Source organism: Hippopotamus amphibius, chromosome 5 (assembly GCF_030028045.1).
Source record: "Hippopotamus amphibius kiboko isolate mHipAmp2 chromosome 5, mHipAmp2.hap2, whole genome shotgun sequence".
Lineage (NCBI taxonomy): Eukaryota > Metazoa > Chordata > Mammalia > Artiodactyla > Hippopotamidae > Hippopotamus > Hippopotamus amphibius.
In genome coordinates, this window is record NC_080190.1 from 26,846,328 (window position 1) to 26,871,081 (window position 24,754).

The window sequence follows — 24,754 nt, forward strand, 5'->3', positions numbered from 1 at the left end:
CATGGGAGCCAGTGCCCTGGGATGTGTCGCAGCTCTCTGTCAGCATGTCGGTGTCTTCTCGGCCCTCCCTTGCCCTTCCGCTGGCTGTCCCCCTGCTTTCCTTTCCACCCTTTTGAGGTCCCAGATATCCAGCCTTGGAGCCCTCTGATGGGTGATGACCCCATAGCACAGTGTGTCAGTAAATGCACTCTGGACCCGGAATGTGTGGGTTTAAATCCCGACTCTGCCACGTCCTGGTCTCGGGTTATGTAACCTCTCTAGCCTCCCTAAGCGGAGGCAATAGCATCTCACCGGGAGCCTGGCGCACAGGAAGTGCTCAGGTGCTGGTGAGGCTACCATCACCCTCCACGCCTGTGAGATGCGCCAGCTGAAGATGATTAGTTTCCCTTCAGGCTGTTGACTAACCCGAGGCAGCCTTCAACACCCCAGCTGAGGCGTGGCGGGTGGCGGGTGGCGGGTGGGGGGTGGGGGAGAATCTTGTAACTGTGATGAAGTCACAGCCCCCGTGCCCCAGGGATCCAGAGCTTGGACCTGCCTGTGGTCTCAGGGGGTTTCCTGACCTTGAGCTGCCTGGCCACCCATGGCCCTCAGGGACTTGGGCTCGTGCTCTGTGTCTGGACAGAGCTGGGTCAGGGGTCAGAGGTTTACCTTTAGCCTTTGTTTTACTGGACAATGGCAGAAAAACCTGGATAGCAGTGTTCTCAGCTGTTAGGTGGAGACGGTGTCAGGTGGAGGGATGGTATTTCCAGGAGGGTCTTCTAGAAGCCCCTTTATCTCTGTGAGTACCACCCGGCCCTCCTTCCCCAGCCAAACCTGAGAGCAGAGGTGAGGGTCGGAGCTGGGGGACCAAACAGAAAGGTCAGAGGTTGAGGGGAGGGTGTGGGCCAGCCCCTCCCCCCACAGCTGTAGGCAGGAATGGGAGGTGGCCATCCTGGGGGGCCAGGCAGAGGAGAGGACAGCAGGCAGAGGACCCCTCGCCTGTCCCTGGCCCCGTGCAGTCATCCTTCTGGTGTTGCCTGTGACGAGGGCCTCAGCCTGAGCTAATCGCTGGGCTCCTGTCCCTTTTTCCCTCTCCCGAGCCAGTAAGCCAGAGCCCACTTGGCCCACAACAATACATTTTATTCACCAAACGTATAGCCTGGCAGCCCAAGGGCCTAAGGAGAGGCCGGCAGGCTGAGGCCGGCCTGGGAGGAATCAATTGTGAGGGACTGATGGGACCTTGGTGGGACGCCCAGGGTTTGAGGGGTCATGGAGAGCGTGGGGAGCCGGGAGTGGGGCCACCGTAGGGCTTGGCTTCTCAGGATGAGCCCAGCTGTTTGGAGAGAGAGGCTGAGGGGAGGCCACGTGGGCCGGGGGCAAGCAGCCAGCCTGGGGGTCCCCAGGGGGAGTGTCTTGGGTGAGTCGCCGGGTCTCTCTGGGCCGGCCTTGGTCTCCCCATCTGGAATGTTGGCGAGTTCAGTGAGACAGGAATCTCAGAGGTGAGGGGCTGATGCTGGGGTCCTTGTAGATAAGGGCCTTGGGCTGCTCAGGCCGGCATCCACCCATCCTTGGGCCCCGGGGGTTCTGGTATGGCTCTCTGCGGGCACATACTCGCCAGGAGATGGGGTCTGAGAAAGGCGTGAGAGGGGCCAGAGCCGTGGCCACTTCCCCTGGTGCCTGTGGCCCTGGCCCTGACCTGCCTGCTGGTTTTGAGGCTGCAGAGGAACCTAAGGCCTTCCTTTCCTCCCCAAATCTCCCATTTCCTGTTTGCTTTATAAACACTGTCTACAGTTTACATAGGGCATTAACCCCGTCACCTTACACTATGCTCAGAACAACCCCACAAAGTAGGTACTGTTATTGTACCTATTATGGATGAGGAAGCTAAAGCTCAGAGAGGTTAAGTGTCCCCTGCAGGGTCACAGAGCTAATAAGGACAAGGCAGGACTGGACCTCAGACTCCAGTTTGATGCTTTTGCATCATGACTCTCAGGCAATTATTGTGTCCAGTGCCATGTCCTGTGGCATCTGTCTGCCCTCATCAGAGAGACTCTTATCTGAAGCACATGGTCTGGCTGGGGAGCAGTGCCTCACAAGGAGATCCAGTGCAGGACAGGGGCAAGCACTGTGGCTGGCTGGCTCCTGGAGGGGCAGAGATGGTTGGGTAGAATCAGGATTGGTAAAGGGAAAGGCGTTCCAAGCAGGGGGAACAGCTCACGCAGAGGCTTAGACCTAAGAACCTGCACAGAACAGTGTGGCTGGTACATAGTGGGTGCTTGATACACGTGTGTTGAATAAATGAATGTTGCCCGGACCCGAGGAGTTGTGTGTCAGGGAACTTGGGGAGCTCAGGTTGTCAAGAATGACTGAGCTTGAATTTGGCCTTTCTTCTTTAGGCAGCAGGGACCCAGCGGAGGTGTTGGAGCAGTGGACTGACTTGGCAAAAGCCTCATTTAGAAGCCTAAGTTGGCAGCCAGATTGGGCAGGAGCCAGGGGTGCATCCAGGTGGTAGCTGGAGGAATGCAGGTGTGAGGCAGGCATGGGGCAGGGCTCTGGGGCACTGCCAGGGGCAGTGCCAGAGCCCCTGCCAGAGCCCAGCAGATCCAGCCAGGGGCTCTGAGAAAGGCACCAAGATGTGATAGATGGATGAGACCCTGACAAAAAGTCCCCTTACAATCTGGGAGGGGCTCTTCTAAAAGGAGTACTCCCCTTCTCCATGCCTCTGCCAAAGCCTTCCTCTCTGAAGACAGGAGGCTCCGTCCACGGCATCTCCCCCTCCCTCAGGCTGACTCCTTCAGCCCCCAACTTTCCAGGCCTCGGCTGGGAGGGGATCCAGAGCAGCCTCTGTGGGATGACATCACCCACCAGCCCGCCTGCCGAGTGGTTTCTCAGCTGGATACCTGCTCCCAGCTCACGCCTGCCTGGGCAGGCAACACCCTGAAAGGCACATGCCGGAGAGACTGAGCAGGGAGGGGAGGGCAGTGAGGAAGACAGAGTGTCTGTGTGTCCATCTGTTTGTCCCCTAGCCTGTGTGCCACTGCCTGTCTTCTGTGCTCTGGAATGCCTGGAGAACATTTTCTTAACTTTTCTACCTGTGTCCCAGAGTGTCAGTCTTCAGAAAGCTCAGGCCAGTTTTCCAAGGGGTGGTGTGGAGGTGGGGGCAGTATGTGGAACTTTCCCCTCCTTGAAATCTTGCCTCAGATTTCCTTGGCTTGATGGAAATGATCTGATGTCTCTCCATTCCCGGAACCCCGCTTATCCTCTCGAGCCGCTTTTAGCCACAAACCCACCACTCCTCGCTTCTACCTGCCGCCGTTTCCCCATCTCCCCTTTCTCCCTTCCAGAATTTAGTTGTCTAGTTTTCCCAAATTTCAGAGGTGAGGCCCTGCCTGGTTGATCTGTATTGGCTCAGAGTAAGCCATTAAGTCACTGTTCATCTATCTGCCCATTCATTCATTCATTTCACCCACAGTTAGAGCGCCTACCCCCAAAAGGCACTGTGGTCCGATCAACAGATGCTACAGGAGTCGAGAAGACATCCATGCTCGTCTTTATGAAGCATCAACTCTTTGCCAGCTGCATGGGGGTAGGATGAGGCAGGGCCCCTCCTTGGGATCAGCGGCACTCTGCTTGTCAGGACACAAGCCGTGGTATCACGTGGACGTGGGCTCCATCCCAGCTGCGTGGCCTTCGGAAAATTGCCTCAGGAGCCGTCGTCTGCCTGTGTGTGAAAGGGGCTACCCCTGGGTTGTGCTGAGGCTCACACGTGGTCCGCGCTAGGTAGTGCTGTCCCGAGTGAGCACTGAGGCAAGCTTGCTGGTGATTGTCGGCATCATCTCTAACCAGCTGGAGAACTCCTGCTTTCTGTTTGTATCTTGAGTTTTCCTTTCCCACAGACTGGAAAGGGAGCCCCCGTGTCCCACAAGGGCAGGGGCTGGCCCTTTGTGTGCGGGGTGCACGCACCACCAGCCCCCCGGGGGCACAGTGGGAGGTAGTCTCTGTCAGCTGCCTGCCCAGCGCTGCCTCTGTCCGGTTGGCAGGGGCAGGCACGGAAGCTGGCCCCATCTGAGTGCAGAGCCAGGCCAGCCCTGCTGCCCAGCTGTTGGTTGCATTTCGGCCTGAAATACAATCCTGGCTTTGGAGGGGCTGCCTGGGGCAGTGCATGTGGCAGGCCTCAGCTGGGACAGGGTCCCTCCTGGGTCTCCAAAGGGCTGAGCTGGGACTGCAGAGTCCACACCTCATGGGAGAAAATTGCCAGTGTCAATGGGTTTCTTTCCCCTCCCTCGTCCCCTGGCCTAGGTTGGATGGGCCCTCCTGCACTGAAAACCCAAAGATCTAAGCAGTGTTTCTCACCCTGGCTGTGTATGAGAACCACGGGGGAGGAGGGGCTGTCTAAAAAGTACCTGAGAGCAATTAAATCTGCATCTCTGGGGGTGGGGCTTAGGCATCTGTGTTCTTTAGAAGCTCTCCAGATCTTGTGCAACCAAGTTGAAGATCATTGTGCTGGGAGAATAGGATGTCTGGAAACAGAAATCAGTTCTGTAATGGAAAGAGAGATGGACTTGAACCTAAAACACTGAGTGAATTTTATTCTCTCCATTACAACTGTTTGAGTTGGGGCAAGCCTCTTGTCTTCTCTGGGTCTCTGAGGTGTCTTTTGTGAAAGTGGGAAAGTAATGAGATTGTTGTGAGGATAAAATGAGACAGTGTATGTGCCTGGCATAAAACGTTTGCCAAGTTAGACTCAGGCATGTGGGGAATGCAGCTGCAGGCTGACACGCCAAGGGGGCCATGTGGAGCCTCAGGACCCTCTCAGCCATTTTTATAGCCAGGCTGGTGGTGTGAAGCCCCCAGCCTTTCAGAAGATTGGTAGATGTATAGGGTAGGAGACACAGAGTTTAAGAAGTGTACTAGGAATTCCCTTTGTGGGGAAGATGGGGAGGGGGATCTGGGAAGGCTTCCTGTAGGAGGTGACCAGTGGGTCTCTGGTTCAGGGATCCTTTCAGCTCCTAGCTGGTCATGTGTTATCTTAGGGGTTTTGTCCCCACTCCATCCTAGTGATGGTAATAGTGAGGCGCAGAGAGGTTTCAGCAGCACGTCCAATGCCACACAGCCAGGAAGCCAAGATGAGCACCCAATCTGTCCACCTTCCAGCCTGGCGTTAGCTTAATAAATGTTGCACTGGTCCAGTGACTGTAGAGGACAGAGGAGTTGCTCACTCCTGGGAACCTCTGGCCTCCTGCCCTCCTCCTGCTCAGCCCCACCTTTTGACCCCTCAGGCTCCTGAAACTGCCCGGAGAGGGCAGCTGGGAGGCCTCCAGGAGGCTGACCACAAGCCCCAGAGGAGCTTAAAGGCAGAGGGAGGCTGAGTCGGTCTCCATGTGGCCGGAGGACGGCAGCCAGGCCGGACGATGTCCCGTCGGAAGCGAGGCTGGGGACACCGGCTTGAAGCAGGTCCCCGGGCGCCAGGCCCGTGGGCTCAGTGGCCATGCCTTGGTGAGCCCGAGGGGCAGGAGTGGAGCCGAACTTGAGGAAAAGTTGGCGGGGGGCGGGCCGGGCTCTCCGGCGGCGGTGCTGGCGCTGGGACTTTCTTCTTGGGTTTCAAGTAAACAGTCTCGGCCCTCCTCCCCCTCCCCTGCCTCCACCCCCGGCTCCTCATTCGATGGGTCTCATGTGTTTCTATTTAAGGACTGAGAGCAAACCCCAGTGATTGGCGGCCTCAAACCCTCTTGACTTCTCGCCTGGGCCCAGCCGGCCGTGGAGCCGTCCTCTCCCGCTCTCTCCCTCTTCCTCCCGAGGGGAGGACTGCTGCCTCTCTTTCTCTGGGTTTACAGGGGCTGGGGAGAGGCCCGAGCCCTCCTCCTCTCCTGCCTCTCCTCTCTCCTCCGCTCCGGCCTCAGCCCCCATGGGCCGCCCACCCGCCCGCGGCCCTCCCCTCACACCCCTGCGGCCGAGGGGTCTGGAGAGACCACGTCGGCCCCAGGCCTCCCCTCGGCCTCCCTCTCCCTAGTGCCGGGCTGTGATTAATTCATCGCGGCCGCAGGCTTTTTCCTCCGCGTCCCCTCGGCCTCTGTCTCGTCTCTGGCTGTCTCTCCCCCCCCCCCACCCCGCTGTCCCCTGCTCCCCATGTCCCCCGGTCCCCGCGGCGCAGCGGGCCGGTGTGGGGCCCTGCTATATGGCCTGTCCTTGGGGCCCGGCGAGCTGCGAGCCCTGGCCGCGGGCGGCCCCTCCGAGCGGCGCTGGCGACCGAGCAGCCTCCCCCGAGGCCGATGGACAGGGGGCGCCCCGGCCGCGGGGCCATGGCCGGCCGCTGGCTCACCGCGTGCTTTCTGCCCTCGCCAGGTGCCGACACCCACGCCGAGCCCATGATCCTGGAACAGTACGTGGTGGTGTCCAACTATAAGAAGCAGGAGAACTCGGAGCTGAGCCTCCAGGCCGGGGAGGTGGTGGATGTCATCGAGAAGAACGAGAGCGGTGAGTGCCCGGCTGGCTGGCCGGCCACTTGGGGCGAGGAGCCCGGCTGGTTTTTGTTCCCCTCCTCCTCCCCCACCTCTGCCGCTATACGTTATTTCCATCTGGCGGGGAGAGGGCCGAGGAGGCTGAAGTTTCCCCTGTTGGTTTGGGCGGCAGGCCAGCAGTTTGCCTGGTGGTAGAAGAATGTCTCCACCACTCGGGGTAATTACCTGGCTTGTGTTAATGCAAGGCCGGGGTGGCAGCGTGGGCACAGCTGCCCAGCCCATGGTCAGGGTCCCTGTGCCCTCTGAGGCCCGGGGGGAAGCTAGCCCCCAGCTCAGGGGCCTCCTACAGCGGCTTCCCCCTTGGGGCCATGTTCCAAGCTGGGGAGGAGGCAGGGGTGGGGAAACCCGGCTGGCCGGTGGGGAAGGCGGTCCATGACGTCACTGTGGGGTCCAGGGTCCTCAGGCGGGGTATTTGAGTAAAGGCCAGGCCTGTGGAGGTTGGCTAGTGTCTGGGCGGTGAGCTGACTGCTCCCTGCTGAGCTGAAGGCCGCCAGGACCTGGGAAGAGGGCCCAGACAGGGGGATGAAGTCAAGTCCTGGGGCCAGGGAGGGTCCTGCAGCAGCTGCGCTGTCACTGGGAACCAAGGCTTTGTCTTGTCTGGGGCCACGCAGATGGCTGTCCAGGGGGCTGCAGGTTCCAAGGTTCTCACCGAGTGGGTCTCTGCCTCTGGCATCAGAGGTCTCTCAGGTAGAGAGGGGAGGGCCCGAGTCTGTCAGTCTGAGGTGCAGGCCTGTGTGACCCCCGCAGGGCCAGGGATGAACTCTCGCCCAGGACATCCATCATCAGTTTGCTCATGACCTGCTGGCACTTGAATGGGTTCCTGGGGTGTTCTGTTTTGGTTTCGATTTGCTGTGGGGGAAGGCCCCCATGCGTTGGAGCCTGTGTGAGCGGTGTTTGGAGGACACTCCCAGAGGGGAGGGGCCTGTTCTTCTTTTCCTGTTCGGCTCTATTCCCTTCCAATATTTTAAGCTCCGACAGGAAGACAGATCAAAGGATGTCTATGCCCATTTTATAGATAGAGTAACTGAGGCACAGAAAAAATTGAGAGAAAATGAGTCATCTGAAGTCACAAACAGAACAGAGCCGTTCTTGAGCCCCTGATTCCTATGCCTGTGGGCAGCAAGTAGCTAAAGACACTAAGGAAATCCCAGCGGGCCTCCTGGGGGAGGTGAGATTAGGCTCCTGCTGCAGGAGGCTCAAGAACTCTCTGAGAACAGAGCTGTGATGCCAACATAGACCTGACTCATGGCCCTCTTGGGTCTGGAGTCTTCACAGCTTGCTTCCCTCAGGGTGTCAGGCTCTGCCTTTGTGCCTGGAGTCCTCACCACGGTGGCTGGCAGCGCTGACCCCACCTGGCTGTCCCTAACATAAGGCCTGGGCCCTTCCCCCCAGGTGCCCACACTGGTCTCCTTCCTGCACAGCTTGGCTTTCAGCCTCTGTCACAGTCCCAGCCCCACCTCCCCACCTCCACTGAAGCTGTGCTGTCAAAAGGGCCAGACTCTAGGAACCCTAAGCACCTCAAGACCCAAAGGAAGGGCTCTCTAATGGTGGGATTGGAGACACCCACTGAGGAGACAGAGATGTTTGTTTTGGAGCTTGCTCCAAAGGGAGGCGTGTCGGTTTTCCATATAAGGTCAGGGCTGCTCAGAAGTAGACTTCTGGCCTAGGGACCCTCCTGCCCTCCAGCCTTGTGTCATCAGCACAGCTATATAGCCCTAAAGCAGGAGGAGGAGTGAGCCCCCATGTCTCTGGGTATCAGCCACCGGCCAGGAGGGCTGAAAAGGAGACCCCACACAAAAGGCAGTCGGCCTGTTATCAGACTCCCTGATTCCCTTTGCCTCCCACCCCATATCCAGGACTCTGCCTAGGAGTGGAGGAGGGAAAGCCTTGACAAAGTGGGGGTTCTGTGGCAGGCCTGGAAAGTATAAGGCATCTTCTCTCCTAAGGAGTCCCTGATGGCTGTTTGAAGGGGCTCAGGTACCCTGCATCCCCAGAGCAGCCCAGTCTGGTACACTGACCCTCCGAGGGAGCTGTTGTCCCTAGAAGCAGGATTCTGCCCACCACCACGTACTGGCTGGATGACTTCAAGACCCTTACTTCCTCTGGGCCTCAGCTATCCCTTCCGTAAAGTGGAGACAGTCTTGTGGCTGCTTGGAAACAAGGCCTGGAGCAGATGACCTCCCTGAGCCCCCTCCCAGATCTAGGCTCTGTGGCTGGGAGACTCCTTAGAGCCCTGGGTGTTGGGTAGACAGAGCCTCCCTGAACGTGGCCTTCCCACTTCTCTGGCCTTTGTGTCTCTCCCCCTGGTGGACACAGCTGCTCAGCAGCAGGTGTGTACACAGGGACCTTGGAGTGCTGTGTCCACCACACAAACCCACACCCTACTGTTGCCGTCAGAAACAAGGAGGTCTCCTGGAGTCTACAACCGGCTTAACCAGAGAAACTAAGTGGGTGGAGGGGAGAAAGGAAGACGGCCAACTGCAGATCCTTGCGAGGGTGGTTTCCCAGGTCAAGGAAGCTGGACCACTGATGGTGGGGGAGGGGACGTGTGTGGTGGATCCTGCGAGCTGGCTTAGTGAGGCGAGTGGTTAGTGAGGCTTTTGAACTCTGGAACAAAGACCCAATTGTGATGCCTTTGACCTTAGGACATGGTGGGCGTCTTGAGACATTTCCACTCAAATTGTTGGGGCAGCAGCCCTAGCTAGCACCACCCTGCTCTCTGGTGCCTTGCCTTGCCCGCTGGGAGCCTGGACTCTGCCTGTGTCCCCTTCTCACTTGGCTGAAAGTCCCTCGAGTAGAGTGTCCATAGAGGGACCCAGCCACCTCTGGCTCCACTTGCTCATCAGAGCCCTCTGGCAGGGACCACAGCCACCGAGGGGATTTGGAAGTGTGGTTGTGCCCATGCTCTGTAATCTCATTGGTCTAAAGGGAGACGTGTCTGGAAGGCAATTCAGAGTCCGTAAACGGTAAACACCAGGTCCAGACCGTGCACTTCACATGCATCATCTTACTGGAATCATGGAACAACCCCATGTGGTAGAAGTCACTTTAGCCATGTTGTGGCTGAAGTAACAGGCTAAGAGGTTAAGTCATTTCCCTAAGTCTCAACAGCTGAGTTCTCTCCCTTCTACAGAGGAAGTTGGGGGAGGGTGAGAATGGGCTGATCGCGGGAGGGATCACCACTGAGTTGGTGATGCTGGGGTCAGGGACAGACATGGGCTAGCGGAGATGACCGCAGAGCTCTCTGGAGCATCACTGCAGGAGCATGGCTCTGTGTCCCTGCTTCCAGCACGGTGCTCATAGGTAGTGAGAATTCTTGTTGTTGCTTGTAACTTGGGGATAAGCCACAGCTAAGAGGATCTGAGGAGGGCGGTGTATACCCAGCACCAAGGATGAGCCTATTCTAGGGAATGTAAGTGGCTAGAAGTCAAAGACACCCACAGTTGGTGGGACCGGAGTGGCTTCAGGGAAAGCATTTTTAATCCAACAGTGGGCCTGGGGCCCAGCCGGAAAAGGACTCTTTTCCTTCGTTGATTAACAGGGACAAATCTAGCAGAAAGATTGAGCAACTCTGTTACTTTGCCAACCATTTCTGTCCTGTCCTTGAAAACCCCTCCACCCTGACATAAACAAAAGTGCCTGAGATGCCACCTTTGTAGGACATTCTTAGGCCTCAAAGACCACATTGGCTTTACCTTCCAGCAGGTAAAATCTGGTCTAACTTCTGGCAGAGTGGTGATGGCAGGGTCCCAGTTGCCCTGAATTCTCTGTTAAGCAAAGCTGCTTCCAACTTTCCAGGATGGTTTCCTTCTCTCGGGACTAGGAGCCACGGGAGAATGTTGAGAGTATGAGTCAGCAGATGCTCATGCTTTTCCTGCCCCAGCCTTCCTTCTCTGAGTCTTTGCTTCTTTCCTGGCACAAGTGTGATAACCCTGGGAGATCTTAGACTTCCTTGGAGGTATGGCGCTGTAGGACCAAGGTAAAAGGATTGTGTTTGTCAGAAATTTTGAGCCCCTGGTCCATGCAGGTAAGAAATTGTGCAGGTGAGAAAACTAAGCCTTGGGGAGTTTGAGAATCTTCAGTCCCCTCCAAAGTCAATGCCTTAGTCCCAAATGAGCTGTGAGCAGAGGACACATACTCAGACTTGCTCAAGAGCTTTCTGAAAGGATTTGGGAAAATCTCACCAGGACCCAAGGGTGGGAAATACATCCCAGCATCACAAGGACTGGGAACCAGAAAGCTGGCACAAGACAAAGCAGCTACTCGTCTCTCACTCTTGGGTACCATATGGATTTAAAGCCCGGCTGTGATCTAACTGCAGACCAACCTTCCTTCTCTTCCTGTTCATTCTTAACAGTGGCCTCTTCACCTGCTGTTGGTTTGTGGAGATAACCACCACCAACTGACAGTGCTTTCCAGTTCTCTGAGTTCAAAATTTGAAGTTTGAATCTGATTGGTTCCTAGCCAGCCTATGGATTGGCAGACCTTCGATCAGGTGTCCAACCCTGAGCCAATCAGCTGTGTCCAGGAGAAGTGTCATGGGATATAAACATGGCTGCCTTGCCAACCTCTTCAGCAGTGACTGTTGGAGCACAGGTTTTAAAGAGAGGAGGTTAGGGAGGTCAGCTATCCCAAAATGTGTCGGCTGCTTCTATTTTACTTACTTAGCAGCTGTGTGTGTAGTAAAGAAAGCAAAGAATCGGGAGTCTAAATATTAGGTTTAAGATCTAGTGCTAACCTATGTAATATAAGCAGGAATCCATTTCCTCATGAGTATGAGAGAACAGTGATACATACTACATGGGCTTTTTTTTCTTTCTTCAGTGAAATGTAACTATTATTTGACAAATATCTTTATCATTAAGACACATGAAGCTTTCCTCTCAGATTTGTGTGTCATAATGAGTATTTTGTGTTGTCAGAGATGTTGCATTCTTCAGCCATATATTTTGTGAGTTGGAATCTTCTTAACATTGAAGATGTATCTATTCTGTTACTTAGATATTTCTTCATGAAGTTATAAGTGGTTCTCTATGGGCTTTTTGTAAGTGAGAAATACACTGTATATACTCTTTATTTATTCACTCATTCATTCATTTCACAGCTCTTGAATACCTCTTTTGTCCCAGGCCCTATGCTGATTGGGTGCATACCCATACGATTCCTGCCTTTGTGGAGTGTAAACTCTAAACATGCTGGGTGCATAATGGGTGGGCTGTATTGTGAGACTGGGATAGCTCTGCAGATTTTTTAATTTATTTATTATTTTGGCTGCTTTGGGGTCTTCATTGCTGCACACAGGCCTTCTCTAGTTGTGGCAAACAGGGGCTACTCGTCACTGTGGTGCCCGAGCTTCTCATTGCGGTGGCTTCTCTTGTTGCGGAGCACGGGCTCTAGGCGCTCGGGCTTCAGTAGTTGTGGCACGTGGGCTCAGTAGTTGTGGCTTGCAGGCTCTAGAGTGAAGGCTCAGTAGCTGTGGCTCACAGGCTTAGCTGCTCTGCGGCATGTGGGATCTTCCTGGACCAAGGATTGAACCCATGTCCCCTGAATTGGCAGGCGGATTCTTAACCACTGTGCCACCAGGGAAGTTCCTCTGCAGATCTTCTGATGTCTTAAATGGACTTCTGTATATATCTTCTATGTCTTTTACTTAGATTCTGTGCTTACTAAGGAACCAGCTGATTGGTAATTCAGATTGCCAGTCTGCTCTTGAAAAGAGATGTCCCAATAAAGATAGGATAGGCTGTTTCTAGAAGGGCAGGTTTGTTGCAGTCTGCATTATAGATAAGTGAACTAACACTCTCAACTCTGCAGCAGCCTTTTAAGAGTTTGGTTCAGGTGAGCTAGCCCCATTTGGATGTGGTGATCGGCCCTCACAACGTCCTGTCCCAGCTGACAGAAAGCCTTGATCTCTGACACCCCTCTCTTCCTAAGTACAGCACGTGTATATTCCTGCTGTGTCAGCCTAATTAGCAATTCCGAAGTCCATTCTGGTCCAAGACTGTCTCTGGTGTGCAGTTGTTGCCTACTTCATGAAGCTGGCCGGAAGGCAAGGGGCCATCCAGCATAAATCCAGGAACAGAAGTGAGCATCCTAATGCAGCCTTTGGCCCCTCAGCCCAGCTTTAGTCACCAGGCTGGAGACGGTTTTAAGAATAAGATTGCATGATAGCCTAGCAATTAGAAATATGGGTTCAACTTAGATAAGCCTGGTTTTAATCTTGCTTTGGCACGTAATAGTGGTGACCCTGGGAAGTACTTGAATCCTCTAAGCATCAGTTTCCTTACCTGCAAAATGGAGATAATGGTACTCACAGCTGTGGGGGTAGTATATGCTGGTTCAAGAGGAATTCAGTGCTCAGTGTGTGATGGTTGCTGGTAAGACCACTGGACTGGGGCAGCTCTGCCACAAACTGACCCTGGTACCCACAGCTGGTCTGTTGCCCTCTTGTGGCCTCAGTTTCCCCACCTGGCTAGAAAATGGATTGCACTTCATGGTGTCTGAGGATTCTCTCAGCCTGATGGTTTGTGAGGTGGGTAGGGCAGTGACAGCAGGAGGCCATGCTGGGGACCAGAGTCGCCCCCCCGGAGCCTTTGCTTGGCAGCTGTCCTTGGCCCAGCCTGTGACAGGAGGCAGAGTTGGAGTTAGATTCCCCGTGGTGACCCAGGAGTAGACCCCGTGGGATCAGGGGCTTCGTGCAAGGCTGGGGAGAGGAGAGACCCACCCGTGATACCCCTCATGCTGGCTGTCACTCAGTGGCTCTGTTGCATGGCGCCAAGCTGAAGTGCTGGGGACGGGGGGACTAGCATAGTGGGGAAAGCCTGCCTGGAGGAGTCAGAGGCATGGAGCTGGGCGTTGCAGAGAGGGGGTTAGTTAGGAGAGAGGGGAAGGAATTCCAGTTCCACGTGAGTGGAGTGCCAGGTGGAAGGCTGGGCCTGTCAGGGCTAAGACGGCAAAGCAGGTGTGTGGTTGCCTCAGGAGGTGTGTCCTGATGAAGAAAGCAGAAGTTGGGCAGCAGTGGATGGGGAAGAAGGATGGGGCCGTGGAAAATAGGCGAGCAGGAGAGGGACCTGAGAATAGTCGTACTTGAAGCAAGCGATCCTGGCCGCGGGGAGGAAGATGGCAGGGGAAGGTGTGCCTGGGACTGGAAATAGCTCTTCCCTGAAGCTGGATCTGCACGGGCTCTTGTCAGGGAGACACCCAAGGGCTTGTCAGCGCGGAGCACTGCCAGCCACCTGCCTGGAGCCAGCTGCCAAGCGGCTGGGTCGGGCAGTGGGCCTCCCGGGTGCTCCCACGGTCTCACCTCCACCTGTTCAGGTTGGGCAAGTGGAGTGGCCAGTCACACTGACCTCACGGTGGCTCTATGGACCGTGGCCTTTCCTTGAGTAGACATTTCTAAACAAAAGATGTGGTTCCATGGTGACCTTGGAAATCCAGCTGAAGTGCCAGAGTAACAGCAGCTCATCCCAGCCTCACCCCAGAGCGACAGGCTGCCTCCCCTTTTGCGGGGCGGGGGCGGGGGGCGGGGGGAAGCGAGCAAGAGTGCACTGCATCCTTTCACAAGCACCTCAAGTGCTGCTTTCCTGGCTCTGAACGCCAGTTGAACCACACACTGCCCAGAGGCCGGCAAGGCCGATCTGCACGACGTCCATATTACTCGAGTAAGTGCCAGGCTGGTGCCCAGAGGCCCACAAAGTCCCACACTTACGGGATTCACACGTGGTAGAGAAACAGCCACATGAAAACAAGGAAAATAAGTCTAAATTTTGAAAAGTGCGATGCGGGAAATAAACGGGCACTGTGATGGCGATTAAGCCGAAGAAGGAGGTGATAGAGTGTGGCCTGGCAGGCCTCTCTGAAAAGGTGCCCGTGGCACTGAGAACGCTCAGAGCTTGGCGAACGGAGGAAGAACCAGAGGCCAGTCGCTCTGGGGGAGAGGTGGCGAGGGCAGAGATGCGGGAGAGGCCACGTGGTACCAGGCCCAGGGCGTGCTGTTCTAGGGGTGATGACCACCTCATACCAGGTGGGAGTCTTGCACTGTAGCCAGCAAGTGACTCCACTCCCCTCCCCAGACATACCCTAGCCTGGGTGCCCAGAGAATGGGCGACGCTGGAGACCCTGCGCCCACACCCCCCACCCCCGTGGGCTTTTTCCCCAGGAGAAGGGACAGGCCTGCTGAAGTGCAGGGAAAAGATCTCTCCTCACGTTTCCTGCACTCTTACATAACAGATTTCACCCTGGGACTGTAGCACTTTCTAGGATAGAATTTGTCAGGACCTCAAGGAATTTGGGTTGAAAAATTGCTACCCCTTGTTCTTTCCCCGGACCATCCCGCAGCCGTGTGACGCTACACCCCTCGGCAGTGGGGTGTTCAGTAATCACTTTGGTGGATGTGGGGTTTGCCCCGGGTAACCACCCTCATCTTCATCAGCATCTTTTCAGATTCCGTAACCTCATCTTCTGGGTTCCCGGTGCTGACCTGGACTCCTTGGCCTCACTGTGGGGGAACAGCCAGGGTGACCCAGTTAACCCAGTTGTGAAGCCTGGTAGAAGCTGGTGTTCACTGGGGTCTCCATCCTGGGAGCTGAGCTGTTGAATCCCAGGAAGTGGAAGGAAGCTTCTAGCTCATGGAACTCCCAGCTTCATTTCTATCTATGTTTGGAATGTGCCGTATGGAATTACTGGTGAGGGGGTTGTTTTGTTTAATTGTCTCAGCCCTGGCTCTACATTTCCTCTTAGGCACCTCTCAGCCTCGTGCTGAAGTGCATCTGCCTGCATGAGCTTTTATTGGATTGGACTGTAGGGAAGTGGCCCAGGCACCGTGGGAGGTGATAGAGAGCCAGACTCAGAGAACAGTTTGCCAGGGGACTGGTCACAAAGCGAGCAAACCACGCGTGGGCTCTGAGCCCGGCGTGCTGTGATAGCAGAGCCCTCTCTCCTGTTACATCCGGCCCATTGGCATTGCCACGGGCCGCCCTTGGATCACCATGTCCCAGAACCACTATGTGTTTTAAGCGATATTCTAAGCACAGTGGCCTGAAGCCTGTGTTCCTGTTCTCTGAAGACTTGTGCTAGGGGGCTTATCGGGGAGGTCAAGGCCACCAGGGGAGCAAGTGCCTGCTTATGCCAGTTAGTAGGGGACTTGGGACATTTTTCAAGTAACATTTTTCTGTTACTGAATCAGAATATTTTATGTTTTACAAGATATAGTTTATGCAACATCTTGGTAAGAGAAGTGGCAGATGTTGGCATTCTTGAACATGCAGGCAGAAATTGAAGCCCAGAGTGGTTAAGTGACCTGCCCAGAGGTTGCAGAGCTGGGAGGTGGGGTGTGGGTTTCCACAGTATTTATCCAGTGCTGTTTATCCAGTGTTTGGAAATCTGGATGTTTGCATTTCTCTTCCTTGTGGATTTTACTTCTTTGAAAAGCCAAACCCCAGAGTACTCTGCTGTGTGAATTCTCCAGGCCACAGAGAGCAGGAGAGCAGAGGTCAGTCCCGCTGAAGCCCCAGCTGGGGTAGGGCAGAGAAAATATGAAAGGGAAAGGGAGTTCACTAGCTCAGTTTCCTGCAGGAGAGTTGTGAGTGTTCCAGCATTTGGCTCAGCCAGGTCCATGGGGCGGGGCTGGGCTGGATGGGTGGATGGGTCAAGGGCACTTGTGATCTCCTCCGAGATCCGCTCACCAGGACTGAGGATGTGAGAGCAGAGCCTGAGCTGTGCCTGGGCCATGCTGGTCAGGACCCCAGCCCACTCTGCCTTCCCCTTTGTTTGAATAAATAAATAGATCTGTCCTGGCCTCTCCCCCAACCCCATGTGACCCAATGAAGCACTCCATCCTACCCCCTTCCCCTCTGGTACCATGTCTGACTGATTCCACTGGATGCAGTTTGCTCATTCAGTCAGCAAACACGGAACACCTACTGTGTGCCCAGCACTGGGATGCAGTGGTTGGCAAAAAGCAGTCACCCCTGTCTTCCCATCACTGGAGGTGACAGCATTCTAGGGCTCCCTCTTACCTGCAGGGTAAAGGCCCAGGGGCAGTGAGTCCGTCATATTCACAGCCGTGCGCAAGGCGGAAAGCACAGTGCGGCTGGGGCCAGGCAGTATTACTGAGGGGACCAGAAGGCACAGTCCGCCCCGGGTGCTGTGGGCCTTCACTACTGTTAGGTTCAGAGATGGAGCAGTGCCTGGGTTGGTCAGGGACGTCTTCTGGAAAAAGTAGGCCTTGAACAAGGATCTGAAAGAAGAAAGCGCTCCAAGCCGAGAAAATGACATATGCAAAGGTGTGGCGGTGGCACAGACGAGGGGGGTCTGGCCGGGTACCAGGGCTACCCAAGAGGAGACGCTCCCCTAATGATAAACAGGCGGGAGGGGTGCCTGAGCGCCTCAGATGTCAGGTGAAGGAGACAAGCTGTGAGGGACATTTCTGACCATCTGCTCAAACCCTTCCTTTGATAGAGGAGGAATGGAGGCCTGAAGTCACTTGCCCAGTGTCCCACAGAGTTTGTGGCAGGGCTGCCACATGGCTGGGGACCGTTGGTGCAGAGGTGGCTGTCTCCGAGGCATGCTAGCACCTCCTCTGAGGCTGCACCGCCCGCCCAGAGATGGGTGCACCCCATCTCCCCTGACTGACAGGCCCAGCCTGTCCCCCAGGTGAGGGAAGGAGGGAAGCCGGCTCTTCAGCTCCCCGCCCCGGGCCCCTCGGCCTGGTGCTGCAGCTGGAGCCTGGACACAGCGAGCAGAGGCAGGCCCAGGAGAGAGCCGCTCCCTGTATATCCTCCCAACCCCCTGCGCTCAAATAGGCTCATTTCTCAGGCAAGGTGCCTTCCCCACCATGAGGTCATTTTCAGGTGCCCCAACTTGGATGCAGACTCGCCCTTTAGGCAACACCACTTCTCGGGGCTGAAGTGAGGCTATCCCGCCGGCTGGCTGTCCCCCCAGTCAGAAGCACGCCTTCTCCACCTCGTATGTGCCTCCCCCCACCCCCACCAGGAAGGTGGTGGGGTCGCTGTTGAGGTTGGCCAGGCCTCCAGGCCTGGAGTTCCTGGACGCTCTGTCTCTTCTCGTCTGTTTTCTGTGCTTGTAGCAGGCGGCCTCACAAAGCCCCAGCCTTCTCCCCACGCAGCGTGCTCACCATCTTTCGACTGAGGCAGAATTCTGAGCTGCTGTAATCAGGATACATCCGCAGCAAGGCCTGGCATCTCGGCGCTGCACCAGTGCCCACGGTATTGGCTACAGGCGTCTCCCCAGCCTGGCCAGGTGACCTCCTTGTGCCCTGGGGTGCTGCCAGTTCTAGCCACCTACTTCTTGCTCGAGGCATTGGGTCAACGAGCTGCCACTTGGCACTGTGCTCAGGGCGTCCTCTGAATGGGCAGAGTGGCCGTGTGCCCTGGTGGGAAGAATGACAAACTTTGCATGAGAGGATCTCAGTCAATCTAGGTTCCAAGCTCAGCCACCCACTAACCAGGTGATCTCAGGCAAGTCGCTTTACCTCCTGAGCATCAGCTTTCCTCACCTGTAGGATGGAGGTGTGATTAGGAGTGAAGACAGTGGCTACGGCTGCTTTCCAGATACCAAGCTCTGCCATTCCCCTGACCATCATGCTTTTATCAAACCAGGCAAGAAGCAGGCCTTTCATCTCCATAGTTCCAGAACTCCTAAGATCCCCTCTAGCCCCTGGGGCTCCAAGAAAAAACCAGTTTCAGTTTAGAAGGAGCAGGCAAGGGGAATCTGACCATGTTGGCAACTTTCAGCCAGCTCTCCCAGCAGCCAAATGGGTCACTGGCTACGAACATCCCTGGGTTTGTAATGATGATCACAGGGCCCGTGGGCTCCTGGACACCTTTGGAATGGGCTTTGTGAGGCCAAATGCTCCACAGATTACATTTCCGGAGAAAGAACAGCTGAGAAATAGTCTTGAGCTTTGCTAAGCCGCTTCTGTGCTATGGCAGCGAAAGGGGTGGGGGGGGGGGGGGTGGGGGTGGGGTGTGTGTGTGTGTGTGTGTGTGTGTGTGTGTGTGTGTGTGTGTGTGTGTGTGTTCTCCACTAATAGGGAGGGGATAGGCAAAAGAGGAAGACTGTCCAATCCTGAGCCTCCCTCTCGCCTTCAATTTGCATCAGCCAATGGGACGGCGGGTGCTGCCGTGTTTTCCAGGATGGGGCTGGTAACAGAAGGAATATGATTAGTGTTGTGGAATTTCAGGGTTGGGGGTGGCTTCCCCCCCCCCCTTTTAAAATAAAGTGATGTTTTGAAGCGTTGCCCTGGAAAACTGCGGAAAGCAGAGAGGCTGACAGACGTTTTTGGTCATGTCAGATGAGGACAGGCTTGTCCCAGTGAGCGAGGGTGTCTCTCGCCGTCAGCCGTGCTGTGAGGTTCCAGGACCCTTCTGCCAGAGAGCAAGCAAGGGGCTGTAATCACAGACAGGCCGGGATCCGTTGCGACCAGAAGCATTACTTCGGACTTTCAGCTTTGATGGGGAAGCATGCAGTTTTCCTCGCCCCTCCTCCCCCATCCTTCTCAAGTTAAACAAGATCTGTGAAACCGATTGCTCTGGGACTTAAAGAGAGGCCAAAATTCAAGGTAGTGCGGGATGCCACAGGCCCAGCGTAGGAGAATTCCACCAACGTCCACGCGTTTGGGGGCAGGGGCTTGCCCAGCCCCTTTCCTGTTCCTCCTGGAGGGGAACTGGAAAAGCCCATTTTCCCTATGTCTTTTTTGTCTACCCAGGGCATCCTTGCCTCCATCTTGCCCACCAGCCAAGTGTCCTGACCCCTCTGCAGAGCTAAGCTGGCGTTTTCTGCATGTCTGCCATGTCCCTAGCGCAGTGGGGTCGGGATGTAATGAACATGGCTTAGAGCATTGGAGCAGACCCTGACCAGCCTGCAAAGATAACAGAATAACATGGCTCTCACCCCTCCTAGCCCCAACCCTGCCCTGGGAGGCCTCCTTCTCACCCCGCCTCAACCAGCACCTTCTCAGCAAGCATCAGATCAACTCCTTCACTCTTGGGTGTAAACGATACTGCTCCTGGAGTACTGACACTGTGAGGGGCATGCTTCCCCCTGGCCTTGGTAATGGGAGCAAAACCAGAGGAGGCAAATGCCTGGACCTCCTTGCCCAGAGCCGCATTGTAACTGACTGTTCCTTGGAGGACCGAGAGGAAGCTGACCTCTTCATCAGGGCTTTGCACAGGGCTCCTGCTGCAGTGCCTCCGTGATGAACGCTTTCCCCCATTCTTCTGCTTCCACACCAACTCTGTGTCCCAGTCCTCACCGCACAGCTGACACTCACTCACCTCCTTGGACCTAAAAAACCTCCCCTTTTGGTGGGGCCAGAGCATCTTATTGGCACTGATGTGGCAGCTGAGCGAGGATTCTAGCCCACCCTGCATACCCTGATCTCTCAGCCCCATAGGACCGTCCTACCACCTCAGGGACCTAGAGGAGTCAGAGCCAGGTTTGGTAGGAGCTCTGATCCAGAGACCAGGACAGAGAGGGGAGAGGGAGACGTCCACATCCTAGGCTAAGGGGAGGCCAGGGCAGGAACAGGCGCTGATGATGATACTGCTCACTTCCTGGGGGGTGAAGTTAGAGCTGCCATGGCTGAGGGCTGGGACTCAGCTGCGATGTGTTGGGCCTGTGAGGGCAAAGGCATATTTAAACAGGGGCACTCTTCAAGGTCCACCTCAACCCCCAGACATCTGTTATGTTATTCCATCCTGGCCTCCCCACCTTAGAACCACTTCTAGTTCAGTCCCTGTGGTGGTGGGATGAGCCCATGGAGGCCAGGAGATGGGGGTCTGGGGGGCAGGCTAGGTCAGTGACTTCCCAGCTTCCTAACCTGTCTCTCTGCCATCAGGGGGATCTTCCTGCTGATCATGGTAGGGTGTTGATCACAGGCTGACTCTTGTTCAGAGTAGAGAAAACCAGACCATGGAATTGAGTGAGTGTGCAGTCAGGGACTAGAGATCAGGCATTCATTCGTTCTCCAGACTTTATCTCCTGCTGTGTACCAGACACTGAGGCACAGAGATCGACAAGGATGGCTTGATCCCCAAGTCATGGAGCTGACAGGCTCATGGGGAAGCAGTTACCTGCCTCTGACCTGGCTGAGGGGACTGTGATTGCTGGTGTGCTAGGAGGTAGGGTGATGACTCTGCAGACCCCTTCCCTCTGGGTGGCCGGGGGCACCAGAGAATGACAGGGCAGAGGTGGAAAGAGCTCCCTGATTGGTGCCCATGGATGTCAGTCACTACTGCCTGACCAGTCACTGTAACTTGGATGAAGCTAGAATGAGACACTTGACCCCAGGCAGTCTCTGGGGCAACTGGACTAGGGGTGTGGCCATTTCTCCTTGGCTTGGGGTAGGAGCTGTCCTAGGCCACATCTTAGGAACTAAGAAGACAAGATGATGCCCAGAGGCAGGAGAAGCTCAGGGAGAGAACCTTCCTAAATCACACAAACCCAGCTGGGCTCCAGGGTGGTCATCCCATGCCTAGAGTATTCTGGTCTCGACTTAAGCCCACCTACTGCTTTCTGGAGACCATTGATGTCAGAAACTCTGGGAGAGGCAAGAAAGGGATTGTAGAAGCCTCTCCTATATCATGACACAGTGAACCAGACACCTTCCGTCCTGTAATCACCATCCCTGCCCTGTAAAGCACAGGTAGCATGACTTTCATTTTACAGGTGGGAAAGCTGAGGCCCAGAGAGTTCAGGTAATTTGCCAGCTTCTTCCCCACACACTCTGCTGCCTCTCGGTTAATCCTCTGCAGTTCCCTAGGGCAGAAGCACCATGATGGGGGAAGCTATTTCCTCTGTGTAGCTGTTTCCCCCACCCACACGCTGGGGCTGTTCTTTCCAGAGGTCCCTCCGTGAGTTGCACCCACCATGGAGGAGGGCTTTGTGATCCCTGTCTGAGACACTGTGGCTCCAAGAGTCCCAGCGGAGGCCTGCAGCCGGCCCATAATGGTGCTTTGAATGGGCTTGGGGAGGGGCCACTAGTGCATAGAATCCCTCTGCATTCTTCCAGAAGCCTCGCCCAGGGCGTGGGCTTGTCCCCGGTGCTTAGCCTGTGGGACCTCTCTGAGCTTTGCTTTTCCATTCCTGTGAGGGGAGAGGCACAAATGAAAATGGCCTGAGCAGGTGTGCGAGCAGACTGTGAGAGCTCGCGGGTGGCCGTATTGGCTTCCTGGGTGATCTTGGGCAAGTTATGCAACAAGCAACAGAAATCTCCCCATCTCGGGTTCCTGTAGGCAAATCCCTCCAGGTGAGCTGAGAGTCCTGTGAGTCAGACATATCTCCCTGATTTAGGGGACCGGAGAAGGGAACACTGGCCAGGGGCTGAAGAGCTGTGCTGGACTCTAGCCAGAAGGCCCCGGGCCCAGAAGGATGGGAGCTGTAGAGCAGATGCCCAGCGCTGACCCCAAGGGCTGGAGGCAGAGATACGGAGGCCAAGGGGAGCAGGAGGGAATGTGGGGTGGATGGAGAAACCAGGCAAGGTGGAGGAAGCCGTGTGCCCATCTGTCTTTACATTTCATGTGCAGCAACTGCTCACTGGGTCCCTTCTTTGTCAAACACTGAGCCAGGCAGGAGCTCGACAGGATGCCAAGATGAGCAAGACTTGGCCTTTGTCCTCAAAGAGCTCTTGGTCTGGCTGGGGTGACAGCCAACCCAAACCTAAGGTCAGGGTGCCGGGGGAACATCAGGGCATGAGAGCAGAAAGGAAGCTCATGGGGAGTCACAGGAACTTCGCAAAGGTAATGGTTTTGAAAGATGAGGCCCAGGCACAGTGATGGATCAGAAAGACCAACATATTTGGGGCTTCTGAGCCCTGCTGGATGTGCACAAAAAAGCAAGATGGAGGGCATTGTTTGTTTATTTTAAAGAAAACACTAGTACAGGTGCTACTCAGATTGTTTAATTGCATGCCTGCTGCTCTATAATGCCTGAGGTTTGGGAAGCAGTTGCAGGACCTCAGGCGGGACACTCCCGGGTACCATTCTTCTACCCCCATCTCCTAGAGTGACAGCAATGGCTCCCAAATTCCAACTGGGAAAGAAGCCTGGAAAAGCATCAGCATTCGCGGTGGCTGCTGCCCACACCACGTGGAGGAATCCACGTTGTCCGAGAGCTGTTGACGTCAGGCGGTACAGGTTTTTGCTAGACCTCTATTTAAAATTCCCCAGAAATTAAAGAAGGAGGGTTTGGAGGGAGGAATGCCCTAGACAAATTGCGGAGTGGGTTTGTCTTGTTTATGGACATGGTCTTTAAAGTTGAAATTGCCCCTGTTTTATTTTTGTGCCAATTGAAGAGGGGTGAACTCAGCTAGAAAGGAGGGGATGGTTGTCAGTCTAAGGCTTTTAGTTGAAACCACCTCAATTCTGGGACCAGGAAGCCTCCATTTTTAGCAAAGAAAGAAAAGAAGAAAAATATACAAACTCATCCATGTGTGCTTCTTGGGCACTGGAGTAAACTCGTTGAAAGAATAGGGATAACCCCATATCATTCGAACAACGGGTAACAGCTACAAAGGGTTCTCTCAGCTCTTTTCTCCAGACTTGATATGCACATATAAGACACCAGACACATTGCCAGGTGGCCCCCGTTCTTTTCTTTTTGATTTTTCAGCACAACCTTGGTAAGTACGTGCTACTTAATATCCTCACCTCACTAGTGAGGATACTTCATCCTCTTTGTTCAGCCATTTTGGACGACCAAGTATCATTCTAGCCCAAAGTTGGTTTCTTAAAGATGTCACCCACACGACACCATGGTACACGGGATACTTTTAGATGGTACACAGAGGCAGTATTAAATCTCCGCAAGACACGGCAAAAAAAGACTTTGTCCTCTCCCGTTTCAGTTCTCTTCCAAGCCTGATTTATCTCCACTTGATGGTCGACTCTCTCTGACCCCTCTCTAATAAATCTCCTTCTGTAACAAAAAGGAAGCAGGCTACAGACGTAGCCTGTTCGGTCACAGTACAGCTCAAACTTACTCTGTTGCTTCATTCTCTGTAATTTTATGGTTGGGGCTGGTGGTCCTAATTGTTTATTCATGGTGGCAATCTGAAGTTTCCTAAACAAACTATTTTCTTGAAGTTAAAAAAAGGGGGGGGAGGAGATTGCTTTAAATATATATTTACTATGTGAACCACAGTATACGTAGTTCAAGGGTATGGCAAAAGTCATCCATGGTGTGGAAACATCTGAGGTTTGAGAAATGCTGATCCAAAGTCACTCTCTCCCGGCAAAGCCCTCAGGGGAGATCTTGTGCCAGAAAACTCTGTCAGCCAGGGTGCCCCTGCCTTGCCCTGCTATGTGGGCTCAGAGAGGGGGAAGCTACCTAGAGATGGGGCAGAAACCACCTTTTAGCCCCTTCCTGGGGGGCTGTGGCGAGAAGGGGGAAAGCCACGCCTATGACTCACCTGAGAATTGGGTCTGCTTTGTGGACGCTGACAGAAAGGAGGAGAAGCCAATGAGGGGACTCGTTTCCCAGCTCATCCGTCAGTTGGAAATTCAGGGAACCTAACAGAGCAGATGGTGTTGGTCTCTTTCTGCAAGGGTGGCAACAGCTAAAGTCTTTTTTAAGTGGAGCCAAGTGGATGCTGTACTAGGAGTCAGACCTGGGCGCCAAACCTGGGCGCCAGTCCTGGCGCTGCTTCTTCTTAGCCAGGCACATGGGGAAGTCGCTCCGTCCAGGTGCTTCCTAACACAGCCTAAGATTTCACAGGCGTATGGTCCACCCCCCAAAGTCCAGGACCTTTGTCATCCTCGCTGCCAAGTAGGGTGACCCACACAACCCAAATGCCCAAGACGCTCCCAGTTGGCACCTAATATTTTGGCATAATTATGAATAACGCCCCCATATACTCCAAAAGTTTAGACATGAAGTATAAGACCGCTGTCCTAAGCCACGTCCTTTCGTCTCTCCGTTTCCTACTTTTCTCTTGTCAGATTTGACCTGTCATTACCATCTGTTCACATTTTTTTTTTTTTTTTTTGGCTCCTGATCCTGGCACAGCTTTTACTAAATGAGATGGTGCGGCCAACACAGCCTCTGTCCTCATCCTATGACTGATTAAAACATCCCACAGCACAGGTTTCCAGTGGGTGTAACCAGTGAGTTGTCACGCCCTCTTTGGACGTGACTTCCGTGGTCAGCCATCTGCCGCGAATCTGTTGCTGCAGCCCTGCAGCCCTGCAGCCCTGCAGCCCTGCAGCCCCCAGCGGGACCATGAGAGCCCCAGGGTCCGG

The 24,754-nt window shown here is 54.9% G+C and overlaps 1 protein-coding gene across 8 annotated transcripts in view; it reads left to right on the forward strand.

Annotated features, from left to right (window-relative positions):
- The window catches only part of SH3PXD2A (SH3 and PX domains 2A), a 240,117-nt gene that overhangs the window by 178,079 nt on the left and 37,284 nt on the right, over positions 1-24,754 (forward strand). For all 8 annotated transcript variants that reach the window (XR_009053830.1, XM_057735798.1, XM_057735797.1 and 5 more), the window contains one exon: positions 6,322-6,453. Coding sequence is in view for 7 of the 8 variants with exons in the window: in XM_057735798.1 (XP_057591781.1) it covers positions 6,322-6,453 (132 nt within the window). In the remaining variant the exon portion in view is untranslated. The remainder of the gene's footprint in view (positions 1-6,321; positions 6,454-24,754) is intronic.